Here is a 14169-nt window from a genome sequence, read left to right as displayed (position 1 = left end):
TGATATGTTATAGTCTTCGCAGATGAAACGCCCAATTTCATCACCGACTACGAACTACATTTTGAGTTTACAAGGAACTTGTGATTTACATCTTCTATGACTAAATCACATAAATCACATACAATGCATCTCATGTACTAAGATAATATTCCATTAGTTCATTTATAGATAGTCTCATATAATTAAACAATTTAATTATTTATGACATGTCAATAAATTGGATTTTAGGTCATAAACCCCAACAACTACAAACAGGGGGGAAAAAGAAGAGAAAAGAGACTTTGGAAAAAGAGGAAATAAAAACTACTACAATGGATTAATGTAAAACTAGAGAATCCAGATAATTCAGAAGACCAATGAGAGAGGACATGGGAGACAAAGTATCATATAAGGTCTTTAACAATAAATAATTCAACTTTAGCACACTTAACTCCCACCCGTCAAAGCAACAAGCATTCATTTCTCTCCATAAACACCCCACAAGACACTAGGGGATCGCGTTCCAAGTCGCCCCACTACTTCTCCCACCAAACCTCCCCCTCCAAGAAAGATAACATTTCCTGAACCATTTCTCCCCCCTCCCCCCAATTTTCTCTCTCCCTCTCTAGAAAGAAACTTCTTTCTTCATTCAAGAAAAATTCCCTCTCTCTTCCACTAGAATTTTCTATGGGTTATCTTTCATCTTTCTTTTAGAGACTTCCTTCCCTAAGTAAATTTCAGCCACAATTTTCTTTTTAAGTTGTCTAGAGGCAAGGTGAAAGACATTTTTTACTGTCAGTAATAGATGATGCTAGAAGTTCAAAATCAGTTACTCAACCGACTTCAACCATGCAAAAGTAGGGAGTGCTAGAGCTCAATTAGAGAGTAGTATGAAGCAAAGTCTCAAAGTAGAAAAGAAGTCCTAGCTAGTGTCGGTACCTAGGTGTCCAGAAGTGAGGTGTGTGCAAGTATATTTATGTGAGTTGGTGTGTTTGTTGTACGAGTTGGTGTGCCTTATAAAAGGTCAAGTGAAGGAAAAGTGCAAAGGCAAAAATAGAGTTGTCATGTGAGTCTAAGTAAGTGTGACTTGTGTCTTTGCAAAAGTGTATTGTCAACTTGTCAATATTTTGAAATAGAAGTTTCACTACAAAAAAAAGGGTCTATAGCCGCGTTTCAAAAACGCGGCTATAGACCCCAAAAATGCAACTATAGGATATAGCCACGTTTTCTATAGCCGTGTTTTTATAACTGCGGCTAAAGGTCAGACCTATAGCCGCGTTTTTAACCGCAGCCATAGTCTGAGACCTATAGCCACGTTTTGTAAAAACGCGGCTACAAACCCGCTTTAAGCTGCATTTATAACTGCGGCAATATGTTTTTTTAAAAACAAAAAAAAATTTCTGGGTGTTTTTTTTCCCCCAAAAATTCAAACCAAAAAAAATTTCAAAATTAAACACAAACCCAGAAAATTCAAAATCAAACACAAACCCAAAAAGGCTATAGTGGCCATAGGTCCTCCTTTATAAAAAAAAATATTTGGTCGACTGTACATGCCATCCTTTTAAAAAATATTTTTTGGCAGGACCTATAGCCGCGTTTTTGAAAACACGGCTATAGGCCGGACATAAAACGCGGCTCAAGACACTTAGAAACGCGGCTTTAGGCCTAACCTATGGCCGTGTTTTAAAAACGTGGCTATAGATCCTCCTTTATAAAAAATATTTGGTCGACTGTACATGCCATCCTTTTAAAAAATATTTTTTGGCAGGACCTATAGCCGCTGTAAGTGCACAATTGCACCTGGACCCAAAGATAATCACGGGCTCAGGCCCAATGAACCTTAAACAATAAAATTTGTAGAGTGTGGGCCTGAAACCTAGGTTAGAAGTACTGGGAGCTTGATAACAGGCTTTTATAAACAAATACAGGTAAATAACGAACGATAATTGCAAATGGATCTCCTCGGACTCGAGCCGAGGACTACTTCTTTATTATTTCTCTTTCTTCCTTAAAGATTACAATTTCTTAATTTCTTTCTTAGTTACCAATCCCCCTCCTCTCTGGCCTCCATCCCCCTTAAATACTTCCTTTTGTCACACTTTTTGGACAGTGACTAGAAGTTTCAGCCCTACTGTTCAGGGGTCACTTCCCCATTAATGCGGCCAGGGAGGTAGGTGCAGTGCCTTTAATGCGGAGGTGGCAGCCTTTGCCCTTGATATTTTCTTTAACACTGGTACATCTAGAAGGTTCAGGGTGTCCCCCTTTAACCACTAGTCTTTCCAGAGTTGTGCTTTGACCTTCATAATGAAATCTTGAGTTCTCTTGGATCGGTCCGAGGAGGAATTCATCCTCGGTTGTATCCTCGGAACCTTGGCATATAGGCCGATTCGTAGAGTTTAATTCTGGAGCAGGTCGGCCCTTCATGCTACAGTCCAAAGGCCCATATGCCCATTTGGGTCTTTTTACTCCCCACAGCCGCGTTTTATAGGCCGGACATAAAACCGCAGCTCAAGGCACTTAGAAATGTGGCTTTAGACCTAACCTATGGCCGCATTTTAAAAACGCAGCTATAGCTCCTCCTTTATAAAAAAATATTTGGTCAGCTGTACATGCCATCCTTTTAAAAAATATTTTTTGGCAGGACCTATAGCTACGTTTTTGAAAACACGGCTATAGGCCGGTCATAAAAACGCAGCTCAAGGCACTTAGAAATGCGGCTTTAGACCAAACCTATGGCCGCGTTTTAAAAAACGCGGCTATAGGTTAGGTCTAAAGCCGCGTTTCCTAGAAAAGCGGCTATAGATCAAGTATAGCCGTGTTTTTTTTGTAAACGCGGCTAAAAAACACGGCTATAGCCCGCGTTTTTTGTAGTGACTGTTGGTGGAGACCAGCGGGGGCATATTTCAAATTAGAAGTAAACCATACTTGGTGAAACCAGTGATATTAAGAAAGCTTTTAACTGGTACAACATAGAGTTTATTCCAGGAATGGAACACACTATACTCCCTCATCACCCAAATGTTGCATATTGAGAAGTGAATATCACATTTAATCAAAGCCAGTTTTTCCTTGAATGACATAAGACATTTTATGGTTCAACTTCCTTCATCAGGCAGTGGTAGCACTTTGAATTTCTCACTATTGACATCAAATGACAAAATCATATCGGTATAATGCCTGTCTTGCCCATTTCCTTCTTTTACCAATTCTATCAGCCAATGCACATGTCCACTAACAAATGGGAATATCAAACAATAATTAAAGTTGGAGCGCCAACGATTGGGTCTCCACAAGAATCCAACTCCAATTCTTTTCTATGAATCCAAGCTTAACGAGTACACCTCAGCCTTAGGGGGAACCATAGGTTCGGCACAAGTCAGTGAAATCCCGACAACCTTGTAGTCATTATTCAGGGAGGGAATCATACCCAAATCCGAGTGCCACATTACTTAACTGGGTCAAGCAAGTATCTAGCAACCTCTTAAATTTCCTAATACTGGGGTTCAGCAAGTAAATATCATTACACGCTAACATGAAAAAAAATCAGAGAAACACAATATGCCAGTACACGAACCCAGTATTCTGGGAAACAGAGAATGAAAAGTGAATGGAATTCTAAACTCAGATATGGTTTCAAACGTGCAGTTGGAAGCGAGAGTACAGACTTCATGACTGTGAGAACGAAACGAAGTAGGGTTGGGCTTGTGTATGAAATAAGCATCATCAAATAGGGGTTGGCTATGGAAGAGTACTAGGATTTGCCAACGCACCTGAATCTTAGGACTGATTTCACGGGTAACCTTGCTAGTATTTCCAGCACGATTTCGTCCGGGAGATCATGGTTTGTCCTACGTCGGAGGATCATCGGTGGTCATGCTTTTCTCCTTTGGGACATCCTCTAACGAAAGACACACGGAGAGAGATTGTCAGATTGTGTTTTTTTTTTTTTTTGAAAGCCAAACACGTTTGGGTTAATATTGGTTTTACATTTTAGACATTTTTATATTATAAATTGCGGATATTTATCTAAAATAATGGAAGTAAACAAATATATGATGATATTTTTCTTCTCTTTTATTCTTAAATATGGTTCTAGTAATTAACTTAGGGTATGAAAAAAGATACGTGAAGAAAAAGAAACAAAAATTGAAAATGAAAAGAAAGAAAAATGTATAATCAGTTGAATTTTTGGATATTTGATCTCATCTTAAATTTGCTCTCATATTTTTTGGCTATCAAAAAAATGGAGGAAAATAAAGGAGATTAGTTTTTTTTTTTTTTTTTTTGAGATTAGCTTTTTTAAATGTTTGGTTTTAGTTTTTTAAATCTTTTACGTGATGTGATTTTTCTTTTGAGAAATGCTATGTTCACACCATTTTCACAATAAAATTTAAGTATTGGTTGCTATTGGTTATTAGAAGTGAGTAAAAAAGTAATTTAAGTTGTAGATTTCAATTATAATCAATAATAATTTATCACTTATGATTTATTGAGAAAATGTTATGAATGTAACGCTTTTCTTTTATTTTCCTAACAACTGACGTTGTTTATTGTAATTAAGCTAACAAATAAATGTATTATTAGCTACACCAATATTTTTTTATTAGTAGATGATAGTAATATTAACATTGAAATATATTTGATATTCAACTTATGAGTTATGACTCCCAATAAACATTAGGGGAGGGCTTATCAAAAAAAAAAAAAAAAACATTAGGGGAGGGGGACAATGAAATTCAACTTGGTTGTTTAGTAAGTGGAACTTTTATGTCATAAGTACAATAGTAAAATTCAAAAGTATAATGGGTAGTTTAGTGAACGAGCTGAGAATATACAGTACTTTAGTCTATTTTTATCTAACTTATTTTTAAATAAAATAAATCATTAAAAATAATCTATACACCTTACAATCTCGGGATGAAGAGTTATTTTATTTCATTACAATCAACTTATAATCAATAGAGTCATTGAACCACAGGATTTTTAACCCCAAATCTTCTTGGTATTTTATGTTTTTTTTTTTTTGGGTGTAAATTAGGACATGCTTTTCAACTTACTTGAATTTTCTTTTATTTTCTGAATCGGAAAACTTGACTATAACAAAAGCAAAAGCCATGTCTAGTAGGCATACAGTCATATGATATTAGGGCTTTCACTGAATTCCCTATATGACATGACATCCAAATGTTTGAAGAATATCTGTCGAACTTAATTGTAATGCAGCAGTTGGGGAAAAATGAAGCTGTGGTAACTGGTAAGGTCTAAGGACCTGATTGCAGCATGTGTTGTACTATAGAGTATAGGCTCTTTCCTCTTTGCAAGCCAGAAGAAGCAGAAAACAAAAGCTGTTCAATGGGCCACGCTGAGAACCTATGAGGTGGGCTTGGATCATTTGACCTCAGAATAACAAAAATACATGATTGCACACACAAACCAGGACCATTACCCAGTTAGGAGCTGGAAACAATTCTTCAAGATGTTAAAATCAAATGCTTAAAATCAAAGCTATCAAGTTGTAACTTCTGCTAGGTTAAGTGCGAGAAAGTGATATACAAAAAATAAATAAATAAATAAGTAAAAAAAAGAAAAATAACTTGACACCTGCTAATGTAGCAAACGGTTAATAGTATACAAAAAAAGTGATATCACCGGTTGACCCAAATGATAAACCAATAAAATCTTACCAATTCAACTAGTGTGCAATTTTGTGTGTGTGTGTGTGTGTAGCATTACTCTGTTAAATATAAATGGAGCAGCACATGAAATAGCTCAATGGGCTTTGAGAAACAAATTTTCTGGCAAAAGATTGAAACATTACATTTTTTCTTATAATATGTAGTTTATCTAGTCAATTCTATTAGTACTCCTACTACTATTATTAAGTATTAACCGAAAAGCTTTATCTCTTGGATTGGTCACACCCCTAACTAGTTTGCATGTACTACAAAGTCTAAGTCTAATAAACCAGTTTATCCAAAATGATTATATTAGATTACTTGCATCCGTCATTAAATAGCGTAAGGGATAAAATTTAGCACATTTAACTCTAAAAATCACTCGCATCAATTCATGTAAACTTGTTAAAAATAAGATGTGAGTTACAATAACCATATAAATATACATGATTACTGTAGGGACTGGAATGTGGTGACCTAAGCCCACTAAGAAAAGTGAAGGTCAGCCCAATAAACCCAAAACAATAAATTTGTTAGAGAATAGATCTTATAAGCAAACTACAAAATCACATAAGTTCAAGCTGATAGAATTAGACACACAAATTCAATAAAACATCTTCCTCGGGTCACTCTGAGGACAATGTGTTCTTATATTGATCAAGTTTTTCTGTTTATAAGTCTTTTCTCTCTCCTTCCTTTTTTTTCTCAATCTTGCATGCCTATTTTTCTTGAAGGCAATTTCCTTATATAGTCCCCTAATACATCCCAGCCTTCCATCTATTCAATCTCTAGGAAATTCTTTAGATGCTTGTCTCATCAAGGCCTCTCTATAGATAATAGGAAGGATTGTGACTTGGGAAAATACTGTCCAAGTGTCATTTCTCCATAAATGTGGCCAATTCAGTTGGTACAGTACATTTAATGTGGTAGTGGGAGTCATCTTCCCAGATATTTCTTCTTTCCATTACTGATACGGCTCTACTACTTCCCCTGGAGCTCATCCTTTCAGAGTGGTTGACTTCCTAAAGTGCTCCCGAGGTGCATTTATTCCTCGAGAACCTCGGTTACCACGTCTGGCTCCTCTTTGCTCTTCGGCCTTCCGGATCGTGTATGTATGTATCTTTTAGCCATCCTCAGGTATTTGATCATTCTCGGACAAGACCCGTAGCCTAAAAATGTGCTTGGATCACCTACCCACAATTACTATTCACATGCAAATTTAATTTTTTATATTTCTTTACTCATATACACAAAAAGAGAGATAATTTGAGAGAGTAATAAAAAAATTGATAAAAAAAATAATATTTTAATAAAATGTAATGTAAAATAGATAATTTAATGTATTTTTAAAAGTAATATAGGTGTTTTTGAAAATTAATTATGTAAAATAGGGAAACAAATTCTTAAGTTAAAATATAAAAATAAAAATAAAAAATTTCACGAGCTATTGGAATGCTCTAGAGAGTAATATTATCCGTGAGAAACGAATTGATGATGGCATTAAAAGTTGTGCAAATATCACCAAGCTACTGTTACAATTTTTGTTTCATTAGTATTTTGGAAATTTCTAGGCAGTACTTACTAGCAAGAGTTTGATTACTCATCCCGAGGAGAATTTCCAAAGCATGTCCCCTTCTTTTTGACCCAAATCTATACGCTTGGGATTGTTCAAAGCAAAGCTTCTTTAAAATTAACCATTAGTTTGTTTTTCTTGAAGTGAAATTAACCATTAGTTAAGAATTTGACTTTCTAGGTGCCTCATGTTACAAATGATAATTTTGTTGGGTAAAATGGCACTGGCTCAGTACTAAAAAACATGTCTCCCACTAACCTAAGCTTCCCCTTCCTTCGGCTATAAGTATGCATTGGGACCACTTATTTATAAGGGTTGTGTTAACAGACACCGCCAGTTAACAACATACTTTGAGTAATTTTTTCAACTTTTGGCAATCTTTCAATTTTTAGCAATTTTTTTTTTACCTTTTTTGACAATTTTTTTGATAACTTTTTTTCTTTTTTTAAGTGAAACACAAAAAATGAAACCTTAATAAGTACCGCCCGGTGCTTGTTAACATTTTCCTGTTTATAATGCTAACACATAACACTTATTTTCAGTATACTTTTTTATAAGGGTTGTGTTAACGGACACCGCCCATTAACAACATACTTTAAGTAATTTTTTCAACTTTTGGCAGTCTTTCAATTTTTGGCAATTTTTTTTTACCTTTTTTGACAATTTTTTTGACAACTTTTTTTCTTTTTTTTAAGTGAAACACAAAAAATAAAACCTTAACAAGTACCGCCCGGTGCTTGTTAACATTTCCCTATTTATAATACTAACACAACACTTATTTTCAGTATACTTTTTATATGGCTGACCACAATAACAACAACAAACTGTACATGTACCTTGCAAGGTATGACTTGATGGTAAAGAGTCCTTGTTCCAACAGTCAGAAAGAAGTGGTTCGAGCGATAGTTTCAACAAAACCCGTATAGTACACGTGATATTACTCATTATCGTCACGTCATGTGACGTAAGGTCAATGAGCCCAGAGGCCCTACAATGAGACCCCCTTTTTCATTTAGCAAAAAAGTAACAAGCTGTACATGTAACACTCCATCCAACAACAAAAAAAGGTCCATGTAACATTAGCAATGTTGCAGAACTCTTGGACTAACCACAACTTGTGAAATAAGCAATCTCATACACCAATACTTAGGCAATCAGCGTTTCCAATACATCGAAAGGCTGACACAAGACAGTTTGTGGATATCTCATATATGTTGGGAACAAAGGAAGCACTCACGCTTGTTTCAAGCTCAACAACTAACAGAGAAATTCTCTTTAAATTTCAACAAAGCAAAAAAATTATTGGATTCTGAGTCTGACATGACACTAGGCTACCATCTAAACTCAAGTCAGCCCTGATCTTAAGATATTGCACTTGCAAGGTAAGTGGCTGTTCCCTACCATGTGATAATGTTAATCAGCTGGAGGTGGAGAAGGCTATTTCCCTAAGATTAAACTTATGCATGGCACATCAGAACTTGGCAACATAGAAAATCACTTCCAATATCAGTTGGCACACTTCAATTAAATAACTTGAATGGTAAAGTAGGCTACATGTATAAGACTGTTTCCAAATCAAATGAAATTCAGTTTCAGCAAAAGGCATCAAATTGTGTGCTTCCTTTTGCAAACAGTAACTCTATGCAGTAAAGAAGTTTAAATACTCTGCAACAACTAACAGTGATAGGTGATATCCATTTAATAGACGACTGCATATCGAGATAGAATTTTGCAGCTCTTTGCAACAACTATCATATCCATTTAGAATACAGACTTGGAAGCAAGACGTCAAGATACAAAATCAAATTACCACTCCTTTTCATAAAATCTAGCTAAGAAGGGCAATGAACACAATGAAAATGAAGGGGGAAAAAATTCTCCATCACATACAAGATACTGTCCTCCATGAGGAATCACATTAAAAAACAAAAGAGAGAGAAGGAAAAACTAAAAAGATAATACAAGCCTCTTCATTTCTTTAACCTATTCTGCATTCTGGAAGCATAAACAATGAAGCAAACACATTTAGGTGAAAAATAATACCAAATATACCTGTATGCTAGTAGAGCACAAGTTAGGCCAAACTGGTCTATTTCTCTACTTATGGTTGCTAGTGCTCTTCTTCTTTAGTAGGCTTCCAAACTTTCCAAGCAAAGGCTTCTTCTTCTTTTTCTGTTGCGGCTGCTTTGATGGTGGGTTTTCACTATCGTTAATGTTTTCTGTAGAAGATACCCCATTTATCTGATCAAAGCTCTCACCACCTTCCTCCTTTGAGTCCACTTCCTCTTCAAAGCTTTCCTGCTCTGTTTCTCTCTCCGGTGAAAATTCTTTCTTTTCAATCTTGCAGCTCTCCCACATCTTAAATTCAACTTCCACTGAGTCATCTTCTTTTTCTTTGCTCTCATCTTCCTTCAGCTTTCCATTCACGTTCTCAATTTTGGCAGAACCCATTTTTTCAGCCTCATCAAACGAGAAAATATGCTCTTCCTGTGAATTTTCTTTTCTGGGTTCCTCACATTGATTAAGTGGAAGCTCCAATTTAGGCTTCTCTTCTCTTCCGTGTCCATTCTCTTCAGAGAACTCAACTACCTTTGGAAGCATATCATAGTCCTTCTCACTGTCTGTAAGATCACCATTTGCTTCAGTTTGCTTTTTGGCCGTAGCTTCTTCAAGCAACATAGATAACTCTTCAACTTTCCTAAGGGAAGCAGCTTCCCTAGTTCGGAGCTCCTCATTTTCTTGAATTATACTCTGTAACTCATTTTCTTTGTCCAGCAAGCTTTCCTTCAATTTCATGCTCTCAGCCTTTGTTTTCCCAAGAGTTTCCTGCAAATGAATTACCTCAGCTTCAACTTCCTGTAGGCTTTCCTTCAGCTGAGCTTCTTCCTCCTTGGAGGCATAAGCTTCTTCCTCAGTTTGCTTGAGCAAATTCACCAGCCTTTTTTTTTCTTTTTCCAGAGAAGAGTTCTCTTCTTCTGATTCCTTTACACAATTCACCAAATGAAGTTCCTTTTGCTCCCACTCAGCCTTGGAGTTTTCGATTTCGTTCTTGGATTGTTGAATTGTATTCATAAGAACATCAATCTCATGTTTTGCGTCATTAAGCATGCTTTCATACTTCTCATTTGTTGCTTTCAAAACCAACTTTAGATCTTGTATCTGGGTCTCATCATTTTCATGCTCAATTTGAATGGATAACAGCTTTTCTTTAGCTTCTCTTGCTTCTGCAGAGACCTCATGCAAGGCTGAAGCTAAGCTTTCCATTGCCTTCTTGCTCTTATCTTCTTCACCCCTGGAATTCTCCAATTCATTAATAAGTTCATTTTTCTCCTTTAATAGGGTCTGAACACTAGAAGCTGCAAGCTTCTCATTGTTCAAAGCCTGGGTTTTTTCCTCCTTCACAGTTTCAAGCTCGGACTTCAGAGATTCTACCTTTTTGGCCATTTCAGAACTTTCTTCCTTGGCCATATCAAGATGACGTTCTGATTCCTCAAGATCCCCTTTCTGTCTTCCAATTGTAATTTCCAACAACCCCACCTTCTCTTTTAGAGCAGCAATTTCAGATTCTGCATCATGCAATAAATCATTGTTTCCCTCTAGTTGTTTCATGACTGAATTCAAAGATTCTGATGCAGATCTCTCCAACTGATTTGCTTTCTCAACCTGCATCTCTAATTCCTCAACCCTGGTTTTCCACTCCTCCACCAGACTACGTGCATAAGATTCAGCCATCTTTGCGGCTTCTAGCTCAACATTGAGCTGTTCAATGGAGGCCTCCTTTTCTATCAAGTTCTCTTCAAGACTTTTCACTTTCTCGAGTTCTTGTTTCAAGGATTCTATCTCAGACTTAAGCTTCATCACCATCTTGTTGTTTTCACTGGTCTCAGTTTCAAGCTTTGAATCCAGCAAGGCCTTCAACCTGGCTAACTCAGCCGAGAGAATCTCCACTTTCTCGACATGAATCTCAGCAATCTTAGTTGCGTCATCAGCATGGCTCATTGCCTGGTTCTTTGCATCGCAAGTCATCGCTAGTTCCTGCTTCACTCTTTGGAGGTCCTGAGTGGTAGAGAGAAGAGCAGCCACATCCAAAGCATGTTGATTCCTCACAGCTTCAACCTCTTTCTGCCACTCCTCTTCCTTCTTCTGGGATGCCTCAATTCCTGCCTGCTCCAATTCAACAGCCCGGAACTTTTCAATCTCTGAATTCTCCTCAGCTCGCTTCTGAGCTACCAAAGCCTCCTTGAGCTTCTCATTTGCTTCTTCAGAAACTCTTTGTGCTTCTTTTAATTCATCAATGGCTTTCACCTTCTCTTTCTCAACCAAAGCTATCTGTTCTTTCGCTTTCTTTAAATCTTCCTGAACAGCATTTAATTGCGCCTGCAGTTCTGACCCCTTCGCAATCCGCGTAGGTTGTTTCTGAAAAACAAGATAAATTAACAATGCATATCAAAACTCAAATCACCTATCACAAGACAACATAAAAAGGGAACATCTCTTTCTGTTTCAAGAAGCAAACAAACTGAAAATGTGATGAAGATCACACTTGAAAGTTTATTTTAGGAAACTGCCTTTTTAACCGTTCATTCCAGAATATATCAAAAACAAATTTGTCCAGGATTTAATTTTCAGTATCTGTCTAAGAAGACCCAAATTATTAATGATGACATCTTGCAATAATTTTCCTCCTTATTTTCAATGCTTTTGAGAAGTTCAAAATCCCAAGTTTTGAAATGGAACAAATTATGCACTGAATTAGTAAAGATAAATAGCATTTGAAGTGCATTTGTAATACTTACTTCAGGTGGGGTAGCAATTTTGGGTGATCGACGCTCAATGGCAGGCTTGGAGGTAACTGTTCGTGGGGACCGATCAACTGAAAGCCGTGAATTTTGCAAATGAGAGGGTGAATTAGAATCTGATTTAGCCACTCCCCTGCCTGGTTTACTCACTTTAGGAGTTGCTGGTGATGCCTTGTTAGGAGTTTCGGACAAAGCGGATCTGTTCAAATGCAGAGTCTCATAAATATGGCAACCATAGTATATATAAAAAAATATAAAAAAATACATTAAATGAGACAGGCAATGAAATATACATAAACATTAATCATGTAAAGGTAAACCAAATAGGAATGAAAAAGAAAGATGGATCTAAGCCAAAAATGAGAAACTTTGTGCATAAATTATGCATCAGAAACACAGCAATGAAATTCTTACTACAACAATAGAAGCGCACGCACGGGCACACAGAGATAACATGTACACAGAGATAACTACTTTTCTTTTCTTTTTTGAGAAAGAAACTACATATGTTGATCAGGGCACAAATTGTTTAAGAATAGATCCAACTAAACATGTACAACTTCACTAGAAAAAACACCAATGAGCCAAGATCAAGACTAATAATCAAGAAACTGAAACAAAACCCATTTAACAAAACAAATTAGGAACCTGACAAACTGTGAAAGACGATAGAAATAGACACCATAGAGAAAGAATTTCGCCCAAAATTGAATCAAAGAAGCCGGAAAAACCCCATTAGAGACCACAAAAAATAGATCCAACCCACTAATCTTCCAAATAAGAACCAAAAATTAAAACTTGAAAAAAAAAAAAAAAACACAATTTTTTAACACCCACAACTCTTCCAAATAGAAAATATAAGAGAACATTAAAAACCCAAATCAGATCTTTAAAGATAAGTGCTAAAGTGAGAAAATTTAGAGAGAAAAAATGGGCAAGTGAACTTACTTGGATTTGGTTGACATGGTTGGTGGTGGTGTGGAATTGTTTGCAATAGAAGAAGAGAAAGTGAGACAGAAGTGTGTGTTGGGTTGGATATTGAGGGGAGGCTAGAGTGCTGACATTGTAAGAAAATGTGCAAATTCTAGGATCAGCATAAGATATTATAAATTTGTTTCTTTGTTTCTGAAACAGCAGAAGAAGATGGGGATAGTTGGGGTTAATAAGTAGAACCAGATGTAGAAGAAGAAGAAGAAAAGGAATTTACAGAAATGAAACCAAATTATTTAGGTTGGTTTTCCTGTCTCTTAAATGGCCACACACAGACACACTCACTCTCTCTCTCTCTGTATATTTTTCTTTTCTTCTCAGAGGGTTGGTTTATTTTTATTTTTATTTTTCAGGTGCATGTGTATGTACAAAAGTGCCCCCTGGTTGTTTCTTTAATCTGTCAAAGGTAATAGGTAACTTTTTCAGAAGCAATCAGGGGCCCTCTGTATTGTCTTCCAAGCTGACCCTGCTTTTCAGCAAAGCAGATAGGAGGGAGTCATGGATTTTTTCCAAGATGCCCTGGAATTCTTTTTCTTTTTCTTTCTAAAAAATAAAAATACCTCCTTCTTTTTTCTTTCTTTTTTTGCATATATTGTGCCTTGCAATTATTTATTTATTTATTTTTAATTTTGGGACTCAAGAAATTATTTAATTAATATTTTTAATTTCATTTTTAAATATTTAAATATAAGAAGTTTGTTTGATCTCTCACTTTCATTTTTTTTTCTTTATTTGCATTTTGGGGACTTATTAAGTGTTGCCAAATAGTCAAATTTTATCTCCTCCAACTATGAATTGTCAAAATAAATTTTTTTTTTAAACTAAATAATAGATTTATTACAAATGTTCCAAGTCTTAATAGAAAAGAGAGATGTCAATTTAAGTTCAGTAATTGAAAAGTCATTTGAATATTTATAGTAGCCTTCTTTTCTAAATTTATTTAATTTTTTCGCAAATATTTTTAGAGGAACAAAGTGCTACATGCAACCTTTCAATTTTTTTACTTATATATAAAATGGAAAAAAATTTATACACTAAAAATGTTAAATAATATAATTACAAATCAATGTGATTAATGAGTTTTTTTTTCTTTTCAATTTCTATGGAGGCATAATGATTTGCTATGCTTTTTATATTACATAATTACATACTT

General features: G+C 35.7%; 1 protein-coding gene and 1 pseudogene across 1 annotated transcript; both read right to left on the bottom strand.

Annotated features, from left to right (window-relative positions):
• Positions 1 to 2858: 2858 nt before the first annotated feature.
• On the bottom strand, positions 2859 to 3909 carry LOC142619608 (F-box/kelch-repeat protein At3g23880-like; annotated as a pseudogene).
• Positions 3910 to 8888: 4979 nt separating this feature from the next.
• On the bottom strand, positions 8889 to 13331 carry LOC142619602 (WEB family protein At5g16730, chloroplastic-like). Its single transcript, XM_075792762.1, has 3 exons — positions 12975 to 13331; positions 12024 to 12225; positions 8889 to 11643 (listed from the first exon to the last, which is right to left on the bottom strand). Exons 1-3 carry the CDS (start codon positions 12989 to 12991, stop codon positions 9325 to 9327), a joined length of 2538 nt encoding a protein of 845 aa, XP_075648877.1. The 5' UTR covers positions 12992 to 13331; the 3' UTR covers positions 8889 to 9324.
• Positions 13332 to 14169: the final 838 nt, after the last annotated feature.

This window comes from Castanea sativa, chromosome 12 (genome assembly GCF_040712315.1).
Source record: "Castanea sativa cultivar Marrone di Chiusa Pesio chromosome 12, ASM4071231v1".
NCBI classification, from domain to species: domain Eukaryota; kingdom Viridiplantae; phylum Streptophyta; class Magnoliopsida; order Fagales; family Fagaceae; genus Castanea; species Castanea sativa.
Note: the sequence above shows the minus strand (reverse complement) of the source record. Positions and strands in the feature narration are given on the sequence as shown.

Coding starts and splice junctions, on each gene's coding strand:
- LOC142619602 (XM_075792762.1), bottom strand. Junction 11,644..12,023: donor AAATTGCTACCCCACCTGAA/GTAAGTATTACA, acceptor CTTGTTTTTCAG/AAACAACCTACGCGGATTGC.